The 18,429-nt window shown below is 35.1% G+C and overlaps 1 protein-coding gene across 2 annotated transcripts; it reads right to left on the bottom strand.

Annotated features, from left to right (window-relative positions):
- Nucleotides 1–13,574: 13,574 nt before the first annotated feature.
- LOC104586354 (serine/threonine-protein kinase PCRK1-like) lies at nt 13,575–18,193 on the bottom strand. 2 transcript variants are annotated; one of them, XM_010243556.3, is made up of 5 exons: nt 17,847–18,193; nt 16,845–17,256; nt 15,446–15,706; nt 15,013–15,135; nt 13,575–14,455 (listed from the first exon to the last, which is right to left on the bottom strand). In XM_010243556.3, the coding sequence occupies exons 2-5, from the start codon at nt 17,217–17,219 to the stop codon at nt 13,931–13,933; spliced, it is 1,284 nt and encodes a 427-aa protein (XP_010241858.1). In that variant the 5' UTR covers nt 17,220–17,256; nt 17,847–18,193; the 3' UTR covers nt 13,575–13,930. The 2 variants fall into 2 exon arrangements, with proteins under 2 accessions (XP_010241858.1, XP_088754564.1); XM_088898438.1 differs by lacking the exon at nt 17,847–18,193 and adding an exon at nt 17,468–17,665.
- Nucleotides 18,194–18,429: the final 236 nt, after the last annotated feature.

The raw sequence follows: 18,429 nt of genomic DNA, 5'->3' as shown, positions 1-18,429 counted from the left end.
CAGTGGTTCACAATATTAGATGTGCCATCAACAAATCGACAATTTGTTTCCTACAACCAAAGCAATTGGCATGTTACCAAAAATAATACAGTTTTTTGCAGAGTTGTTTTTTAAGAAAAAAACTAACCATTTACATTATCAAACACCCCCTTAGTCTGTTTCTACGCATATCCAAACTCTGATATTGCATATGTGGGACCTGCCTTTATTGATAGCTGAACGAATAATTTGAAATGACACAAATTTTAACCGAGTCCAGATCTGCTCCTCACAGAGAATGCTTCACACCAACCTCACAAGAAGCATCTCTCGTACCCCGTACTTATATTTATTATTCATGAAGAGATGTTCTTAATACAAGGTGGGATGAATTCGGTGTGAGGCGTGCTTTGTAAGGAGCAGATCCCAATTCGTTTTATATATCACAACTTTGTGTCATGTGTTATGTGTGTCCATAAATGGAGGTTTTCAAAAAACAAAATTGTAATACATGCGTTAAGGATGGCTAGCATTTTGCAAGTAGCATAGTTGGACTCCCTTCTAAGTACTCGGTATTGTTTGTGTGTTTTTTTATTTATCTTTCAAATAAAAAAAATAAATATTAAAAGGGTTCGACTATGATATGGAAAAGATATGATATCCAAAAAACAACTGACCAATAAACAATTTGAAATGTGGTAGTGAATAAGGTATTATTTATCAAAATTTATGAATGGGTTTAGATCGATCAAAACTCTTTCCATAACATATCTTTTTCCTATCATAGATTTTCCCATATTAAAATTAGAAAGAAGAATAACAATGGGGTACGACGAATGACGGATTGTAGTGATGTCATATATAAGTAAAGGTATGTGGATTTGACAATAAAAAAAAGGTGAAGAACATATATGGGTCACATTGCAAAGTTATGGATATCCAATGTATTTTGGACCTTGATTCTTTTTAAAATTGGCCCATTCTTGTTCTCAAAAGAAGAAATTTGGCTCATTTCTTAAATATTAAATTCTTGTGATGAAGTTATTTCTTTTTTCCTTAATAATCAAATGTGGTTCCATTTTAACATATGTGAATCTGTGTTCTCAAATGCAATTGAAAACTAAGGCCTCGTTCGCTTTTCAGTATGTTATTTACCTAGGTAAATGCAATTATCTAGGTAAGTTTTTCCTAGGAAACACTTACTTGGATAAGTACATTTACTCATATTCTTTTATTTCTCATGTAAATTAGGCAATGACTGTTTTAGCCATAAAAATCCATTATTAAAAAATGCATTTTTGTCCCATTCAAGTGTTGGCAACTTTCCCCCTAGGTGGGAAAGTACCCACTTAGGAGATTGGTATCACCTAGGGTAAGTGATACCTAAGAAAATAAACTTTCCATGGTCCTCACATAAATATGAAAAAAGAACATGGGATTCTTGGTCAATGGGAACCAAAATCCCATTGACCAACTTTCCCCCTCTCAAAATCCAAAAAGAACGTCCCCTAATAGTTAAAGTATTTCATCTAATCACTCGATCCATTTTTATTATTTAATCAAGCTGGACTAATGGACTGATAAAATTACAAGGGGCATAGCATTGTGATTTGTGAGCGGTTAGTCTCCGCATCACCACCATCAATTGAATACATGGGAAGATGTCAAGAAATGTAAAACAAACCATGGTTTTTAAAACCGGATCAGACCGAAAAAATCGGGAGTCGGTCAGGTGATCGGTTCCGTTTTACCCTAAAACCGTTATTTCACCAAAAACGTTGATTTGGTCAGCAAACCGTTGACCCATCCGGTCAAATCATTCGAACCATCCAATGGTTTGACCATTTTTTAATTTTTTTTTGTTAGAATGGGCCATCTGTTCGGTTTGAACGATTGAATTGTTTGACCCGAGAACCAGACCCTTGACCGATTCGTTATCCAGTTCGGTTTAAAAACCTTGAAACAAACTAATACTTTGGTTGATTCAAGAATCAATATCTATTACTGAGGTTGTATTTGGTACTGTTGCCATTACTACAATCTACCCAGAATGTTTTGAGTTAATTGATCAAGTGGTCTAGTGTTCAATTCTTATCACCTTCATTACAATTAATTAAATTTCATGCACAAACTTATGCATGTTTGAAAATAACAACGTTTCTTGAGAGGCATCAACTGTTATTTATTTGGTAGAAAGCATCAAATGTTATTTGGGGCTGTTTGAAACAGATATATCATAAAAATACACGTTGGGAGGCTGCTACTTGTTTGTAGAAATGCTTAATTCATGTTTTAGCATTAATCATTCTAGCTAAAATGGCTATTATAAATGATGTGACAACACATATTTGTTACCAATTTGTTCATTCAAAACGTATCCCCTAAAAAAAGAAATGGTGCCAAACACAACTTGAATGAATGGGCCCAACAAAAAGGTGGGTATTTCAAATCATGCTAATTAATTAGATGAGCTTTTACCATCTGAATGTATCATTATTTGCACAAATGCTACGTATCAAAGGGATGTCGAGAGGCGACCAACCGAATTACTCGGTCGTCAACAAGTGCCATTAAGGTGGTGAAAACGCATTCGTATTGTTTTAGTATACTAGAGCATTTATCATTTGCATGAAGTGACTACTCGGGCTTGAACTCACAGATAAAAAATATTTATTGGCAATCAAAAACGTCAACCACTCTTAAGTCTGCATTTGATGGCAGCACAAACTTTTACTTGCACTGATATAAATGTATCAAAGTGCAAATAGGCTGAGTTTAAATTCTGGTTCAGTTTTGCTTAGTATTTGACCTTGAAGTAAAATGGTGAAATTTCACCTTATAAAAGTGAATGGAGTTAATGGGAGGGTTATCTGATTGGAAGTGAGGTATGAAGCAAGATGATGTAGTCCCAATTTCATATGAAAGAGAATTGAGATAAATTTTACATCAAATTTTGAAATGTTAAATTTCCACTGCTAGTGATTGAAAATGAGACAAAAAGTATAGGTAAGAATGCAAATCATATTAAACAAACAGATTCAAGATCAGATTTGCATTGCAACCAAATGCATCCTAAAGTTTGTCTTTAACAAAAACGTCCTTGCCTTAAGCCTCCTCTCTCTCTCTCTTTCACACCAGTCGGCAATTATTGTTTTATTTGATTTAAAATTGTTTATTTGGCTTTTGATAAAATGACGATGTTGATGGTATGTCTGAAATTATTGATCAAAGTATCCTATCGAGTAAGACTCCACACAACACATTGACATTTTGACACTCACTCATCGCCTACTTTCGCATTATGATACTTCCCCAATAAGACTCCTATGTTTTCGCTTGGCATTAGTTTGGTAAGATGGGGCAGATTCACTAGACATATCTCCATCCAAGGAATTGAAGTTTATCAAAGGGGGGAGACATGGCAGCCCCCTTTGGAGACTAGAATATGTATGCTAAAATAGCTGATAACATAGTTAAAATCAGATAATGAATCATTCAAGGGTCTGGTTCTCGGGTTGAATGGTCTGATCGTTTGAATCGAATGGATGGTCTGTTCTGACAAAAAGACCAAAATCTGTTGAATGGTTTGAATGATTCGACCGTCCGGATCAGTAGTTTGTTGACCAAATCAATGGTTTTTATCCAAAAGACGATTCTAGGATAACGAAACTGGTCAGGTGACCGATTCCTTATTTTCTGGTCTGACCGCCCAGTCCGGTCCAGTTTTGAAAACATTGGTGAAAGGGGTACAATTTGGCTTGGTTTGGGTATTGAACCCTAACTCGAACGTGATATAATTGAAATTCTTTAAATCAAGCAATCCTACTTGAAACCCGCACTACCCCTATGTGGATTTGGTTATTGGAAGTTGGAACCTGTGAAATCCAAACAGTAGAAGTTGATATGGGAGAGTAGAAGTTGACTTATTTGCCTCTTGTAGTTTGGGGGTATTTCTCCCCCCGTTTCGATCAAATAGTAAGACCTCCCCTTGAATTTATTTATTGGCTTATTTATCCCATGTACTTTGAGGTAAGTATCTTATTCCACCCCTTCACTAAAGAGTTGTTAGTTTTAGTGATAAAAAAAATTTATATAATTGTCAATACAAATTTTATGTACAAATTCAAACATAAGAAAAAGTGGAGATAAGTTTAAATAAAATTGATTTTTCTTATATTTACAATAAATGTGATACAAACTCTTTGTATTTGAACTCTCTTACAAAAGAGATGAAACTTTTGATTCTCTCTTGATGATGGACATTGCTTTCTTTAACTGGGCTTTAAAAGTTTGATTAAAAGAATGATTATGCAAGAATTGTGTTATAGCTTTGTTCTTCAAAAGATAGTGTGTATTTCCTCCTCTAAGAGTCTTCTTACTTAGTTTTTTTTACCAAAGGTCATTTCCTCTTGATAGAAGCCCTTCTTTATAGATTGCTTGGTTTACTCTCTTTCTCCCACTAATTGAAGATTTGGTTGGTTTTTTCTACCCTTTTTAGAGAATAAAAGGTTATTATCATTCTTGGAGACAAGGTTTTAAGAATTGACTCGGAAATAGAACTGTTCTAGCTACTGATTTCTGGGTCAGCGGTTCGACCGTCTAAGTCGAATGGTTTGTATTAGGGCAAACATTTACATCAATGTTTAAAATTTCGATATGATACGCCCGATACGGGGCGTACCGTATCGTATCTTTTAAAAACCGATACAGAATATGCATGGAAATTGGACGTCTCGTCTTTTTTCATGCATATCGGGGGCGTATCGTGGGCGTATTGGGGCGTATCGGGGGTGTACCAGGGCGTATCAGTAGTGTATCGACGAAAAAGATATGGACAAAAACTTAAAAAAATTAAAGGGGGAAAGCAATATTCTTTTCCCCGAAATAAGCCTTCTTTCACCCCTAAATGACTCTAAAACTCCAAACTTCATTTCTAAAGTGCTAAATTTGTAAAATTTTGCAAGAAACAAGTGTGAATCGTTAATTTTTTTTAAGATTTTTCAAATTTTGAAAAAATATGGAAAAAATAGGTAATTTTTTTAATCTTTTATAATATCTTGTGATTTCTTTTTTTTTCCATGAATGTTTAAATTTATGTTTATCTACATTTCTTACATTCAAAATCATAATTTTTTTGTGCTATCAGTAGATTTATGGAAATTTCATGAAGATATTTGAGGAAAATATAAATTAACAAAAAATTGAAAATATAAGTTTTTTCTTTGCCTATAAAGACTAAATATGTTTTAGATCTATGGATTTATCTATCATATCCATAGAGCAATTGGAGTTTATTCTTTAATATTTTTAGAATTTAAAAAATAAATAATATTTAATTATATTTTATCATTTAATCATAACGATTGAAGATATTATAATTCTATTGATGATCGATCATATCCATAGACCAATTGAAAATTTCTTCTTTTAATAATTATTTCTTATTTTTGTAGAATTAAAATATAAATAATCAATTAATTATATTTTATCATTTGATCACAATGATTGAATATATTATAATTCTATAGATGATCTATCATATCCAAAATTGAAATTTCTTCTTTAATAGCTACTTTTTGAATATATTATATAATGTTTATTTATTTTTTATAATTTTTGAAAATGAATAATAAATAATAAATAATTATTAATTATATGTTCACATAGAAGTTGTGCCAATGTATGTTTTATGGTTAGATAGGAGAGTTGGTTTTTTCTCATCCCATAAAACATTAAAACTTAAGAATTATAATTTATAAATTATAGTTAAGCATAGGATTTTTAATGAAATTATAATTAGCTATAATATATTTCTTCATAAAACCATTAAAATACATTAGTTTAATGTATATACACCTCGTTGAGGTCTTATATTTAGTGTTATTGTTGTATTTTTATGATTTATTAAAGTATTTATAGTGTTTCCAAGCATATCTATGCGTATCTTAGTTTTTCTCCGATACACATGCGTATCCAAGGCGTATCCCGATACGTATCTTAAAATTGCCTTTCCGATACATTTGGCATTTCTAATACTTTGAACCTTGATTTACATGAGAAAGGAGAACCAGAGAAGAGACTGTTGTCGGCTGAGAAAGAAAAAAAAAAGAAAGAAGAAAAGAAGGAAAGAAAGAAATGAATGAGAAAGGAAAAAAGGAAAAGGAGAGAGAGAAATTATTAAGAAGAAGGAAGAGGAGGAGGAGGATTCGATGCTCACCGACGATGACAACAAGGTGGCGGTAATAGACACAGATCTAAGATTTGAGATATGACAACATTGTAGAGAATTTGATCTCAGATCTGATATCCGAGAACTCATATCTGAGATCAAATTCTCTACAATGTTTGTAGTCTTCTTCTTCTTTTTCTTCTCTCTCTCTCTCTCTCCTCTTTGTGCTGGATCTCAGATCTGAGTTTGTGTCTCAGACTCTCAGTTTCTCCTCTCTTTGCAAGTCAAACGAAATGACAGTTTTCGGGCCATTTCTCCCCTCTCTTTGTGCTTGGATGGTTTTTGGGCCAAACAGTCCGATCGTCCGTGTCAACAACGGTTCAAAAACATTGCTTGGAGAGAATGGTTTATCACCCATTATTCTCTCTTTAATCATTGTTTAATTTCTATATATGGGAAAATGTGCCTTGGCTGACTATGACAACGATGACGACAACGAGGCAATGGTAACAGACGCAGATCTGAGATCTGAGTTCTCGGATCTCAGATTTGAGATCAATTTCTTTGAAACGTCTATAGTCTTCTTCTTCTTCTTCTTCTTCTTCTCTCTCTCTCTCTCTCTCTCCTCTTCTCTTTGTGCTGGATCTCATATCTAAATTCGTGTTTTAGACTCTCAGTTTCTCTTCTCTCTGCAACTCAAACGAGATGACGGCTTTCAAGCCGTTTCTCCCCTCTTTGTGCTTGGACAGTTTTTGGGCCAAACGGTCCAACCGTCCACGTCAACGACGGTTCAAAAGCATTGCTTGAGAGAATGGTTTATCACCCATTATTCTCTCTTTAATCATTGTTTAATTTCTATCTATGGAAAATGTGCCTAGGCTGACTAAAGATTATATTAGCTCTAGTTACCTCTTATAAACAAGAAGGTTAGCAAATTCACATTCATGAAAAATGATTTTATCATCATTTATTCTCTCTTAAATCATTGACTAGGTTTCCATTTTTAGGATATGCTCTAGTTGGATATTTCCATAAATTACCAAAATTTTTATTTTGAATTTAAATTTAAATTTGAATTTGACTTTAAACGGGTTCCTTATGGATCCTCTTCTTATGCTAATAGACTGGTAAAATGTAAAGGACTCACACAGGGCCCATGTACAAATTTGAGTATATGGAACAAGGCCCAAATAGAAAGGACCCACACTAAGGCCCATGAACAACTTTGAGTTTATGGGGGGACATGGGCCATTTAAATCACATAAAAATTTTATTGTCTACAGTAGCATTTAAAATGTTTTTAAAGTCTATTTAACCTTTAGGTTAAATTATTCAAAATGTTTTAAAATACATCTAAAATAATATCTTTGTTTTATACTTTTAAAAGGCTCTGCCACATGGTTAAGGTGATTGAAAAGTTGAAAATAGGTTCATGAAGCAAAATAAAATGGAAAAAAATTGAAGTGGTAAAACTGGATTTTGTGTTTATAAATGAGGGTACCTTTATCAAATTAGAAATATATTTAAGAGATGGAACTAATAATTAAGGGTACTTTGGAAAGATAATCATTTCTGTCCCTTCTGTTAATAAGCTCCCCAGCCTCCCCATGGTCTCATGGTTAAAGGGATATAAGTCGTTGGGTACCGGTCTGTTTATCTATGGACAGATCATAATACAAAATGTTTTATCCCATGGAGATTGAAGTGCTAGCCATGTGGGAGGGTCTCTGCTTTGCTTTGAAGGTTGGCATTTTCTCATAGTGTTTTGGAGAGTGTTTCTCTTACTCTTGTCTCTCTTGGTAGTGGATAATAAGGAATCACCTTGGTGAGTGCGATCCATCATTGTCGTCTACAGGAAATTATTAAGAGAACTCACCTCCTCTTCTGTTACCCATGTCAGATGAGAAGGAAACATGATTGCTCACTCTTTGGCCAAACATGGCCTCTCCTTATCTTTATCCTTCTCTTGGTCACATGGTTTCATGGTTAAAGGGGATACAAGTCATTAGGTATTGGTCTCTTCATCTATAGACGGTTCATGTTGCACAACGTCTGTTCTCTCATGGATATTGAAGTGCTAGCCATGTGGGTGGGTGTTTGCTCTGCTTTGGAGGTTGGTGTTTCTCACATTGTTTTGGAGAGTGACTCTCTTACTCTTGTCTCTTTCCAATTGGTGGACAATAAGAAACCACCTTGGCGAGTGTGACCCATTATCGTTTCTTGCCGGAAATTACTAAGGCTCCATATGGTTTGCAGGAATAAGGGTCTGGAATTGAAATCCGAATGGGTTATTCCGATTCCAACTGTTTAATTGAGTGGAATCAGAATCTCATTCCCAATTCCTGCTAGAATGGCATTTCCCTATTTGAGGGAATGGCCATTCCCTGCCCCTCCCTTGGAAATAAAATTCAAATCCTGATGATTCTAATTCTCATTCACATTTCTATCTAAACCAAATAGATTATAAGAATGGACCATTCCAATTCCAATTCTAGAGGATTTTGATTCTAATTCCAATTTCAACTATAAACCAAACGGATCCTAAGAGAATTCACCTCCTCGTCAGTTACCCATGTCAAGCAAGAAGGGAGCAGGATTGCTGACTATCTGGCCATACAAGGCCTCTCCTTATCTTGATCCTTCTCTTGATCACATGGTTTCATGGTCAAAGGGGATACAAGTCATTAGTCATTAGATATTGGTCTCTTCAACCATGGACAAGTCATGTTGCACATTGTCTATCGCCCATGGAGATTGAAGTTCTAACCATGTGGGAGAGTCTTCGCTCTGCTTTAGAGGTTGGCGTTTCTCACATTGTTTTGGAGAGTGGTTCTCTTACCCTTGTCTCTTTTCTATTGGTGAAGAATAAGGAACCACCTTGGTGAGTGCGCCTCATTATCATTGTTTGCAGTAAATTACCAATGATTCATTTGGTTCACGGTCGGAATCGGAATGATACATTCCCATAATCTGCTTGGTTGAGACTAGGGTTGAGCATTCGGTTTATTCGGTTAAAAGTTGAATCAAATAAACTGAAATTTTTAAAATCAAAATAAAAAATGAAAATTGAACCAAAACCAAAATAACCGAACTGAAATTTTTTGTTTGGTTTTTGGTTATTTTGGTTAAAAACTGAATTTAATTAATATATATATATAATATTATATATTATAACCTATAAATATATGTTATTATAATATATATTATGAAATTTAATTTCATTATAATACATTATATAATATATTAATATAAATATATAACATATTATATATTAAATGTTATATATTGTATATTATATATATATATATATATATATATATATTATATAATGAATTTTAGTTAATTCGGTTTTTTCGGTTAACCGAATTTCTAAATCTGAAAACCAAAATTTCTAAAACCTGAAATAACCGAATTTCTAAATCGAAATTTTCGGTTCAATATTTTGGTTTTAACCAAATAATGCTCACTCCTAATTGAGACAGGAATGAGAATGGGAATTAGAATCAGCAGGAATGAGATTTCATTCCCAGGAGAAGGGCAGGGAATGGTCATTCCCTCAAACGGGGGAATACCATTCCAGCAGGAATGGAAATAGGAATGGGCTATTCCGGTTCCGATTCCAGACCCCTATTCCTGCAAACCAAAGAGGGCCTAAGAGAATTCACCTCCTCGGTTACCCATATCAAGCGAGAAGGAAACAAGATTGCTCACTGTCTGGCCAAATACGACCTCCCTTTTATCTTGATCATTCTCTTGGTCATTTGTACCCCATTTTCTTCCATTGAAACCCAATGGGATGTTTAAGTAATTTACCCTTCCTAGGACTAGGAGGCTAGTCATCTGATTTCAAAATTCCTAAGGAGCTTGTCAAGTAGAAGACATACGTGGCTAGGAAGCAAGTATGCTTGTTCTATAGAAACTAGACCATGACATGAGTAGGACATTAGGGGAAAGTCATGTGGAAACTTGTCTAGTGGAAGACACATGTGACTAGGAAGCAAGAATGTAAAGGCGAAAAAAAGGAGTTTCCACTTCACAAGATGTGATGATTGTTAAAGCATGATTGACTTTATTCTCTTTGAAGGATTGCAGAAAACCATTATATGTTTTTCCTCCCTTTTCTTTTTCCTTTCTTTTTTATGTCAGGTAGAGGGTCCCTCCATTGTTGGGTTTGGACCCCTCTTCATTCTGGTCAAGTATATCCACATATATGAATTTCATTTACACTAGTGTAAATGCATGGGAATGCAAATAGGCTGAGTGTAAATTTTGATTTATTTTTGCTTCAGATCAACTTTATCTTACTTGTTTGTGAGAAAAGTAAAGTTGAAGGGGTTTTCATTTTATACAAGAGAATGGATATATGAAGAAAGTTAATTATTTGGGAGTGAGTTAGGAAGGAAGATGATATATGAAGAAAGTTGAAGGTGGTGTGAATTTTGCATCAATTTTTGGGATGCAAAATTTGTACTGTCAATGAGTGTAAGTGAGACAAAGGTATAAATTTTGTATCAAGTAAGAGAGAAAATCGTGGTTTCAAACAGATGCATTATAAGTCTACAAACAAACAAAGCCTAAAAGGTTCCAAGTTATCAGGTCCTTGAAGAAGACTTTTGAGACCGAAAGCCATACCCATTCCATTTTCACTTTTGAGACCAAAAGCTTATCTTTCTATTTTCACTTTTGAGACCGAAAGCCATATCCATTCCATTTTCACTTGTGAGACCAAAATCTGTATCCTTCTATTTTCACTTTTGAGACCGAAAGCAATATCGGTTCTAAGGCTTGATTTGTTTGCAATGCAATTGTGCAAAAGTATGATATGAAAGTGCAAATGATTTGAGGGAAATTCTTGACTACAGGGTGGGCCTGGAATACGTGAAACCTACATGGGTATAACTGCTTGATTGAAAGTTGGTTGGGTGATCAATTGATTATTGCTAGACCGGCCAACAAATTTCTATACCTGGGCCTAGTTCTTTTGTCTTGGATTGAAGCTGTGCAATAGGCCCATAGCACAGCCCTGGGCTGAAAGCTTATAGGCCTGATAGGCCTAGAGCCCGAGTCCATGTAAGGACGAGCTGCCCAGGATAACACAGACTCTCTCTCTCTAATCCATTGACCTTTCAGCATTCAAAAACAGACAAGTTTAACATATAAATTTATCTTTGGAGAAAGGATTACACAAGTAATAGGGATGGATCACCTGTAAATCACACAATGGAGAGACAGCAGTTTTGCATTTCTAATGGCACGAGAATTAGATAAGAGAAGCTGATTTGATTCTTGACCTTATGGAACGTCTTGCTCTCATCACCCAAGAGCCAGTCAGTTCTTCAGCATTTATGGGCACGTAAGATAATTCCTTTGTTTCAATCAAATTCAATATAGGAATTTAAATATCCATAAACCACAAATCTGGCCTGTGATGTCGTTTTCCTGAACTTCAAGTCTTGTATGAATGCAGAATATGTTGAAGGTAAGGGTGCAAATGGATCCGATCCGATCCTATTTGGTTGAATTCGGATCACCCCTGTTCGGATTTTTGGATCAGATCATAGGATTCAATCAGAAATTGGATCGGATTCGGGTCACTCCTATCCAATCCTATATATATTACATTTATAAATATATATGTTATTTATTTATTTATTTATAAATATATTTTACATTATATTTTTATAAATTTGTTATATTATTTATTTATTTATAAAAATCATATATATATGATGAAAATAATTAAAAAATACTTGTATTTTTGGTTTTTACTTTATTTAAATTAGTATATTTTTTTTTAATAATGTATTAATTTTTAAAGAAAACAAGTTCGATCAGATCAGATACAAAGATCTGACTTACCAATAGGATTCAAATTCAAACCAAATCCTATCAGATTTGATCAAATCTTTGCATCGAATTCAAATATACCCTGATTCGAATCTGATCTAATCCGTTTGCATTCCTAATTGAAAGAGTGTTTAATATAATGGTATTGTGTTGCCTTTTGGATTAATCAATACAAATTTATGAGATTTTTCTATCTGAAATATTTTAAGAGTTCAACTAGGTACATTCACTGATATTGGTTGCATGTAAATCTACATCTCAACCAATCATGCTGAAGGCGTTTTACATTTCATTGGTTCATGCTTTACAAAGAATACTTTTGCATTTGATAAGGTGTACTTTGACGTTTAACAAGATATGAACAAAGATATCATTCGCCCATATCTTTTTTTTTACTACAGGTGCTACATGTTTTATGATCATTTCGAGTTATCCATATAAATTGCTATTTCTACATAAAATGTAAAATTTGACAATGATTAGTCACAAATGCACTTTTTTAATATAAATGATGTGACAAATACATTTTTTACAAATTTGCAATGATCAACCAAAATGCAACACTGCACCAAACATGATGTGACAATACATTTTTCAAATTGCTTTTCAGCTTCTGTGACATTGTAAAAGCAGCTAATTAAGACTAATTAACTGTACTTGGTATCACTGCTGTTTCTACGCAAAACATTTTGGGTTGATCAAAACAAATTTGTGAGAGACATATTCGTTCTACCCAAAACCTTTGGTTGATCAATACAAATTGCAGTTTCTATCTTTGGGTGGAATCATTATGACCACCAGTTTCTGGGTTGAGGCTCGACCGTTCAGTTCAAATGGATGACCCGTTCAGATAAAAAAATAATTAAAATAAAAACGGCCAAAAACCATTGAATGAATCGAACAAGTCAACAATTCAACTATCTGAGTCAACAAGTCGTTGACCAATTCAACGGTTTTTTACCAAGACTGGATTTAAGGTAAAACGGAGCTGATTGCCTGGACGATTCCTAGGCCAAACGGTCCAACCATCTGGATCAACAGCGGTTCGAAAACCATGCCAAAGACTACCTATGATGGTATTTGGTGTTTGCTTGGGACTGGGATGACGTTTACACTTCAAGTTCAACCTTTTTCTTTTTAAGTTTCCGTTTATGCAGAAAAGTTGATGTGGCAAACTAATTCAATGCAACACTCGATAAATAATTAACCTTGAAACCAAAAATAGCCCAGACCTCCAGTCCATTATTGGTTTGGACAAAAACGAAGTTCCCAGTTAAAACTGTAATTCACTAATTTGGGTGTGTTAAGCTGGATTATGGTTGAATTGCAATACATAAACCAATTTGGGGGAATATTCATGGGAACATGTTACAGACAGTGAACTGGCATAAAATCTTTCACATGTTACAGACGGTTGTATTGGAATAAAACCTTTCACTGAGTGTCCCTGAGAGACTAGCTATGCAATCTACTACTATATTAGATGGTCAAATGAAAACTCCTAGAGAACTGCCCAAGTGCCCAGGCATTTCCTTTGGATCATACAGAAGTTAATTGCAAGTAAATTACAACTGGTTACTTTGCATCACAAACAAGTCATATATTCACAAATAAAATAGTTAGCAGTAGGCATCATGCATTTAGCTATAGATCAATAAGTTACTATACACATCTTGGGACTACAAAAGAAAGTAACAAATCCCTGATTGAGGCATCTTTCATTTCATTTGTTATTTATATAAAAAATAGCCACTCTCTATTCTCTACGTACTGCCATGCTGCCTTGAACAAAAAGCAGAAATTTGCAGTGAATGTTACATCCATCATCAGCATTAGTGGGAAACCAGATAGAGCCTTCTTATCTCTTGTAAGCCTTTACATCCAAGTATAACAGAACTAGTGCCAATCCACCTTCACTGTTCATCTTCTCATCTGTCAGCATGTCCTTATGAGCTTTGGTCTCCACATTCGCCAAGCTGACCAACCACTTTCTCCCACTCTTGAATCCACAACCTGCCTCTTCAAGTTGGATCCTTTTATTTTGGGTTCTGCAGAAGTATCTGTTGGAGCCAAACTCTTCATAGCGGGTTCAGGACTCCCCATTTCTGTTGACTCCACAACCTTCTTCACCATCTCCAGCACCTCGCTCATCTTGGGGCGTGTCTTTGGATGCCGCACCAAGCACCGGTTTGCAACAGCTGCAAGCTTCTGAGCAGACTTGAGGGAGTACTTCCCTTCAAGCCTTGGGTCCAATATATGCCTAAACTTTTTCATGTCAGACAGGTGTGGCCTCACCCATTCCAATAATTTCTGTTCACTCTTGGGGCGGTTTCGGTCAACTGGCTTCCTACCTGTGATTAGCTCATACAGGAAGACACCAAAGCTCCACACATCACTTTTGGCTGTGAGGCGGCCAGTTTGGATGTATTCTGGAGCTGCATATCCAATTGTTCCAACCACCTGTTTTGAGATGAGACCAATGGAATTCTTTTATGAACAAACCCGTCCAATTTATACAAAAGATACAATTTTTAGATGATTTAACACATCATCATCATCATTTAAGCCTTATCCCAACTATATGGGGTTAGCTACATAAGAGTTTTTGCAAAAGTTTATGCTGAACTGCCAACCTGATACAACCCTCCTTTACCTGGGCTTAGGACCAGTAGTGTAAGACAAGGAACAACTAAAACAGAGGAGATAAGGAATTTTAGGTCACTAATCAACACTTCTAAATAGAATATCTTGTTGGCCAAAAATTCACTCGGTTGCATGGATACGACCACCCAATCTACTATTCACATTTAAAATATAATGTATGATCATATATCCAGTCTTGATGATTAGAATTATCCAAATGGAAGAAGCTGTTGGAAATATCGTAGGTGGAAACTGCTTGTGATTTCTAAATGCATTTTAGCATGGTTTTCTGTCACATGTACAATCAGTAACTCAGTATAACCTAGGAATATATAGTTCTTACAGAGTATTCATTCATAATTTTGAGAACATACCGCTGTGGAGACATGAGATAATCCTTCTGAAGGACCCTGCCTGGCCAATCCAAAGTCTGAAAGCTTTGCATTCCATTGTTCATCCAAGAGAATATTTGAAGATTTAAAATCTCTGAAGATGATCTGTTTCAAGTATAATAAAAGATGTCATTGCACATATGAAGCACCACAGTAAACTTTAGCCACTATTGCAAGTCCAAAACAGTAAACTTCAGATAAAATCTAACCCCACTAACACAGAAAAGATCACCAAGTAAACTTTAGCCACTATTGCAAGTTCAAAACAGTAAACTTCAGATAAAATCTAACCCCACTAACACAGAAAAGATCACCAAGGACATACAACTTTGTAAGATATCTTTAAACAAAAATGCATAATCACCCAACCTAACAAAATTTTATAAGAGATGCCACAGGGAGAAAATGGAAATACCTGAAAATCCATTTCTTCATGGAGGTATGTTAAACCACGCGCAGCATCTTGTGCTATTCTCAGTCTCTTAGCCCATGGAAGAGGTGTAGGTGACCGACCTGATAAATGGTCTTCCACACTTCTGTTTGGCATATATTCATAAACCAAAAGCCTCTGTATCCCTCTTTCATCATCCTCAGCACAATAGCCTATCAATTTAACAAGGTTTGGGTGTTCAACCACTCCAAGGACATTTACTTCTGTCACCCATTCTTTGTGCCCCTGTTTGATAAGAGGTGTAATGATAAGTAAAGTATTCCAAATAAAGCTTAATATTTAAAGAGAAAAATTGTGTAATTACTAGTTATCATCATCATCATGACATGATCATTATTTTCTTCAGGAAGGGAATTGAGATAGGAAAACAGTTTCCACTTTCCCAAACCCCAAAAAATCATATTCCACACATGTTTTTTTACAGCTGGTCCTAACAAAATTTTAAGAAGATCAAATCCAGCACAAATACATCAGAAACTATGAAGCAAGAAACACTTTCATTGATAAATTAACAACAAAATAGAAAGTGTCATTCTTTGTGGCTGAAAAGTACAGGAATGTGGGTTCAAGTCTGAGAACAGAAACTTCATGCAAGAAAATCCCAAAGACCAGGTCCATATCCAGTGCATCCATCCCAAGACCCTGGATAGCCGGGTAAAGACACTCTAATTAAGAAGGAACAAACTAGTTTATGCATTTTTCTTTCTCTTTGTCCAAGGAAAAAGAATATTCTGAACATGCTAATTTTATTTTCAGTTGGTCTTGACAAAACTTTTAAGTCAATCGAACCAGGCTCAAAAGTATCCGAAACCATAAAGCAGGAAGCGTTTCCATTGATGAATTAAGTAAACACTACAAGGGGCCATTGCTTGGTTTAATGGTAAAACCTTGGGCCTGGTTTGATCTACTTTATAAAAGAAAATGCTCAAGGACAGGTCCATATGCAGCCCACCCCTCCCAAGACCCCAGATGGTTGCAGTAGCCATAGGTCAGAATATCATAACTAGCTTCAAAAGATAAAACATCTTAAAGCAACTACCAGCTGACAGACACCTGAACATCTTCAAGGATTTGAACCTATATTACCAATCTTCACAGGGGCCGAGCCTGGACAGTACGATGGCAACCTGGATCCACTTTATGGTTCCATTTCCATCGTGGCCTTTACCAACTAATGTACATGATTGCCCCAAAAACATTTCTTTCAATCAACTATCCAGCATCTGACCTTTTTTTTCCAAGTTTGATATTTCAGGTTCCTTTGGAAACAGGTAGTAATCAGGTACTATCTACATTACATATAGAGGCATATCTTAAATTCTTTAGTACTTTAAAAGGAAGGAAAACCAGGAAGAAATCTTGCCTGCAATCCTCTTCTGCTCAGCTGTTTAACAGCAACATCAAGTCTGACGTTTGGATCTTCTGAGTCCTTAATCATACCCCTGTAGACACATCCAAAACCACCCTCTCCCACCATGAGGGAGCGGCTGAAACTCTTTGTTGCTGCCTTCATCTCCGAGAATGTGAACACTCTGAGATTGGTTGGCCTCTGAGACAAACTTGAAAATGGGACCCTCCCCATTGATTCGACGCTCATTTCTGAGATGTTCTCTGAATTTAACTCAGATCCAGATCTGATCACCTCACGATCAGTTGAAGCAAAGGACCTAGTCGAAATGGACTTTGAAGTCTTCGCTTCATCCTTCTTCTCCCCACTTATAAAATAGAAACACTTCATCCCGACAAGAACAAAAATTACAAAGCTAACTTCCCCTCTGCAAATCCACAGGTACAAAAGGAGAAAACCTCAAAACCATATAACAAAAATAACGTAGACTTGAAAAAAGTATGTAATATAGTACACCGAATGGCCAAAAAAACTCAGTGAAATAAGAAGAAAATCATAGAAGAAAAAAGATGATTGTCTTCTTCAAGCACCCATGAAAGAACAACAAAAAATTATAAAATATGGAAATTCAGAATTACCTATGCAATGCAAGCTGAAACTCACATACAAAGCATATTTTTTTTCTTCTTCACCGGAAGAAAGTAACAAATAAATAATCAAACGACTTCTTAACCCTCGGCCAACTTCTTCATCAGTCTTGAAGAAAACCACCAACCTAATTTTCTAAAGGTTCATGGAAATAGATCCTATTTTGGGGTTTTTCTTCAAATATCTATGTTCTACCAAAATTTGAATTTTCTTTTATCAGTCCATCCAATTTTGGATTAAAGTAACCTTAGATAGTATAATTTTCAGCTTTCTTGATAACCCAATTTCAGAAAATTCATATTCAGACCCTCTAAATCCAATTTTCAAGTTTATGTATCAAATTTTAGAAAAAAAAATGAAAAATCTCACCTTTTATCTTCACGGTCGAGTTCAATAGAATCTTGTCCCGTACACGCAGAAAACAATTCTGGAGGGTTTTCAATGGAGACCCAGAATCCAAAAGGACTTCAGAAACCATGGAGCGACCTGCATTCCATGCTCGCAGAGAAGTCAACATATGGCAGCTAGGAATCAGCTCACCAACCAACAAAAAAGCCATAAAAAATAAAATTGAAAAAATAAATAAATAAAAGGAGAAAACTAAAGCAAAATGGAGTGTGAAAAGGGTGTCTGAAAACGAAACCAGCGAGAGCTTTCTTCCAAAGAAAACGAACCAAATCACGAAAAATAACAAAAGCAAATTGTTTACCCCCCAAAAAAAAAAAGACTTTGCTAACATGCTTTATACTTACAGTTGGTAGAAGTTTACATTGTAGGTATATTTCCTTTAAAACATTAAAAAACAGTAAAGTTGACAGAAGTTTACAGTTCAAAGTTCAAATCCTTTTTGTTAATCTAACCTCAAAGTTCAAAGTTCAAACCATAACATCAAAAAAAAAAACACGAATAGTTGGTTCGTTAAAAAAACTTCTCTTGTTTTCTGATTTTCTCA

The sequence above is a fragment of the Nelumbo nucifera genome, chromosome 2 (genome assembly GCF_055504915.1).
Source record: "Nelumbo nucifera cultivar China Antique chromosome 2, China Antique-T2T, whole genome shotgun sequence".
In the NCBI taxonomy this organism is placed as follows: Eukaryota; Viridiplantae; Streptophyta; class Magnoliopsida; order Proteales; family Nelumbonaceae; genus Nelumbo; species Nelumbo nucifera.
The sequence above is the reverse complement of the archived record's forward strand: the minus strand, read 5'-3'. Positions and strand labels throughout refer to the sequence as shown.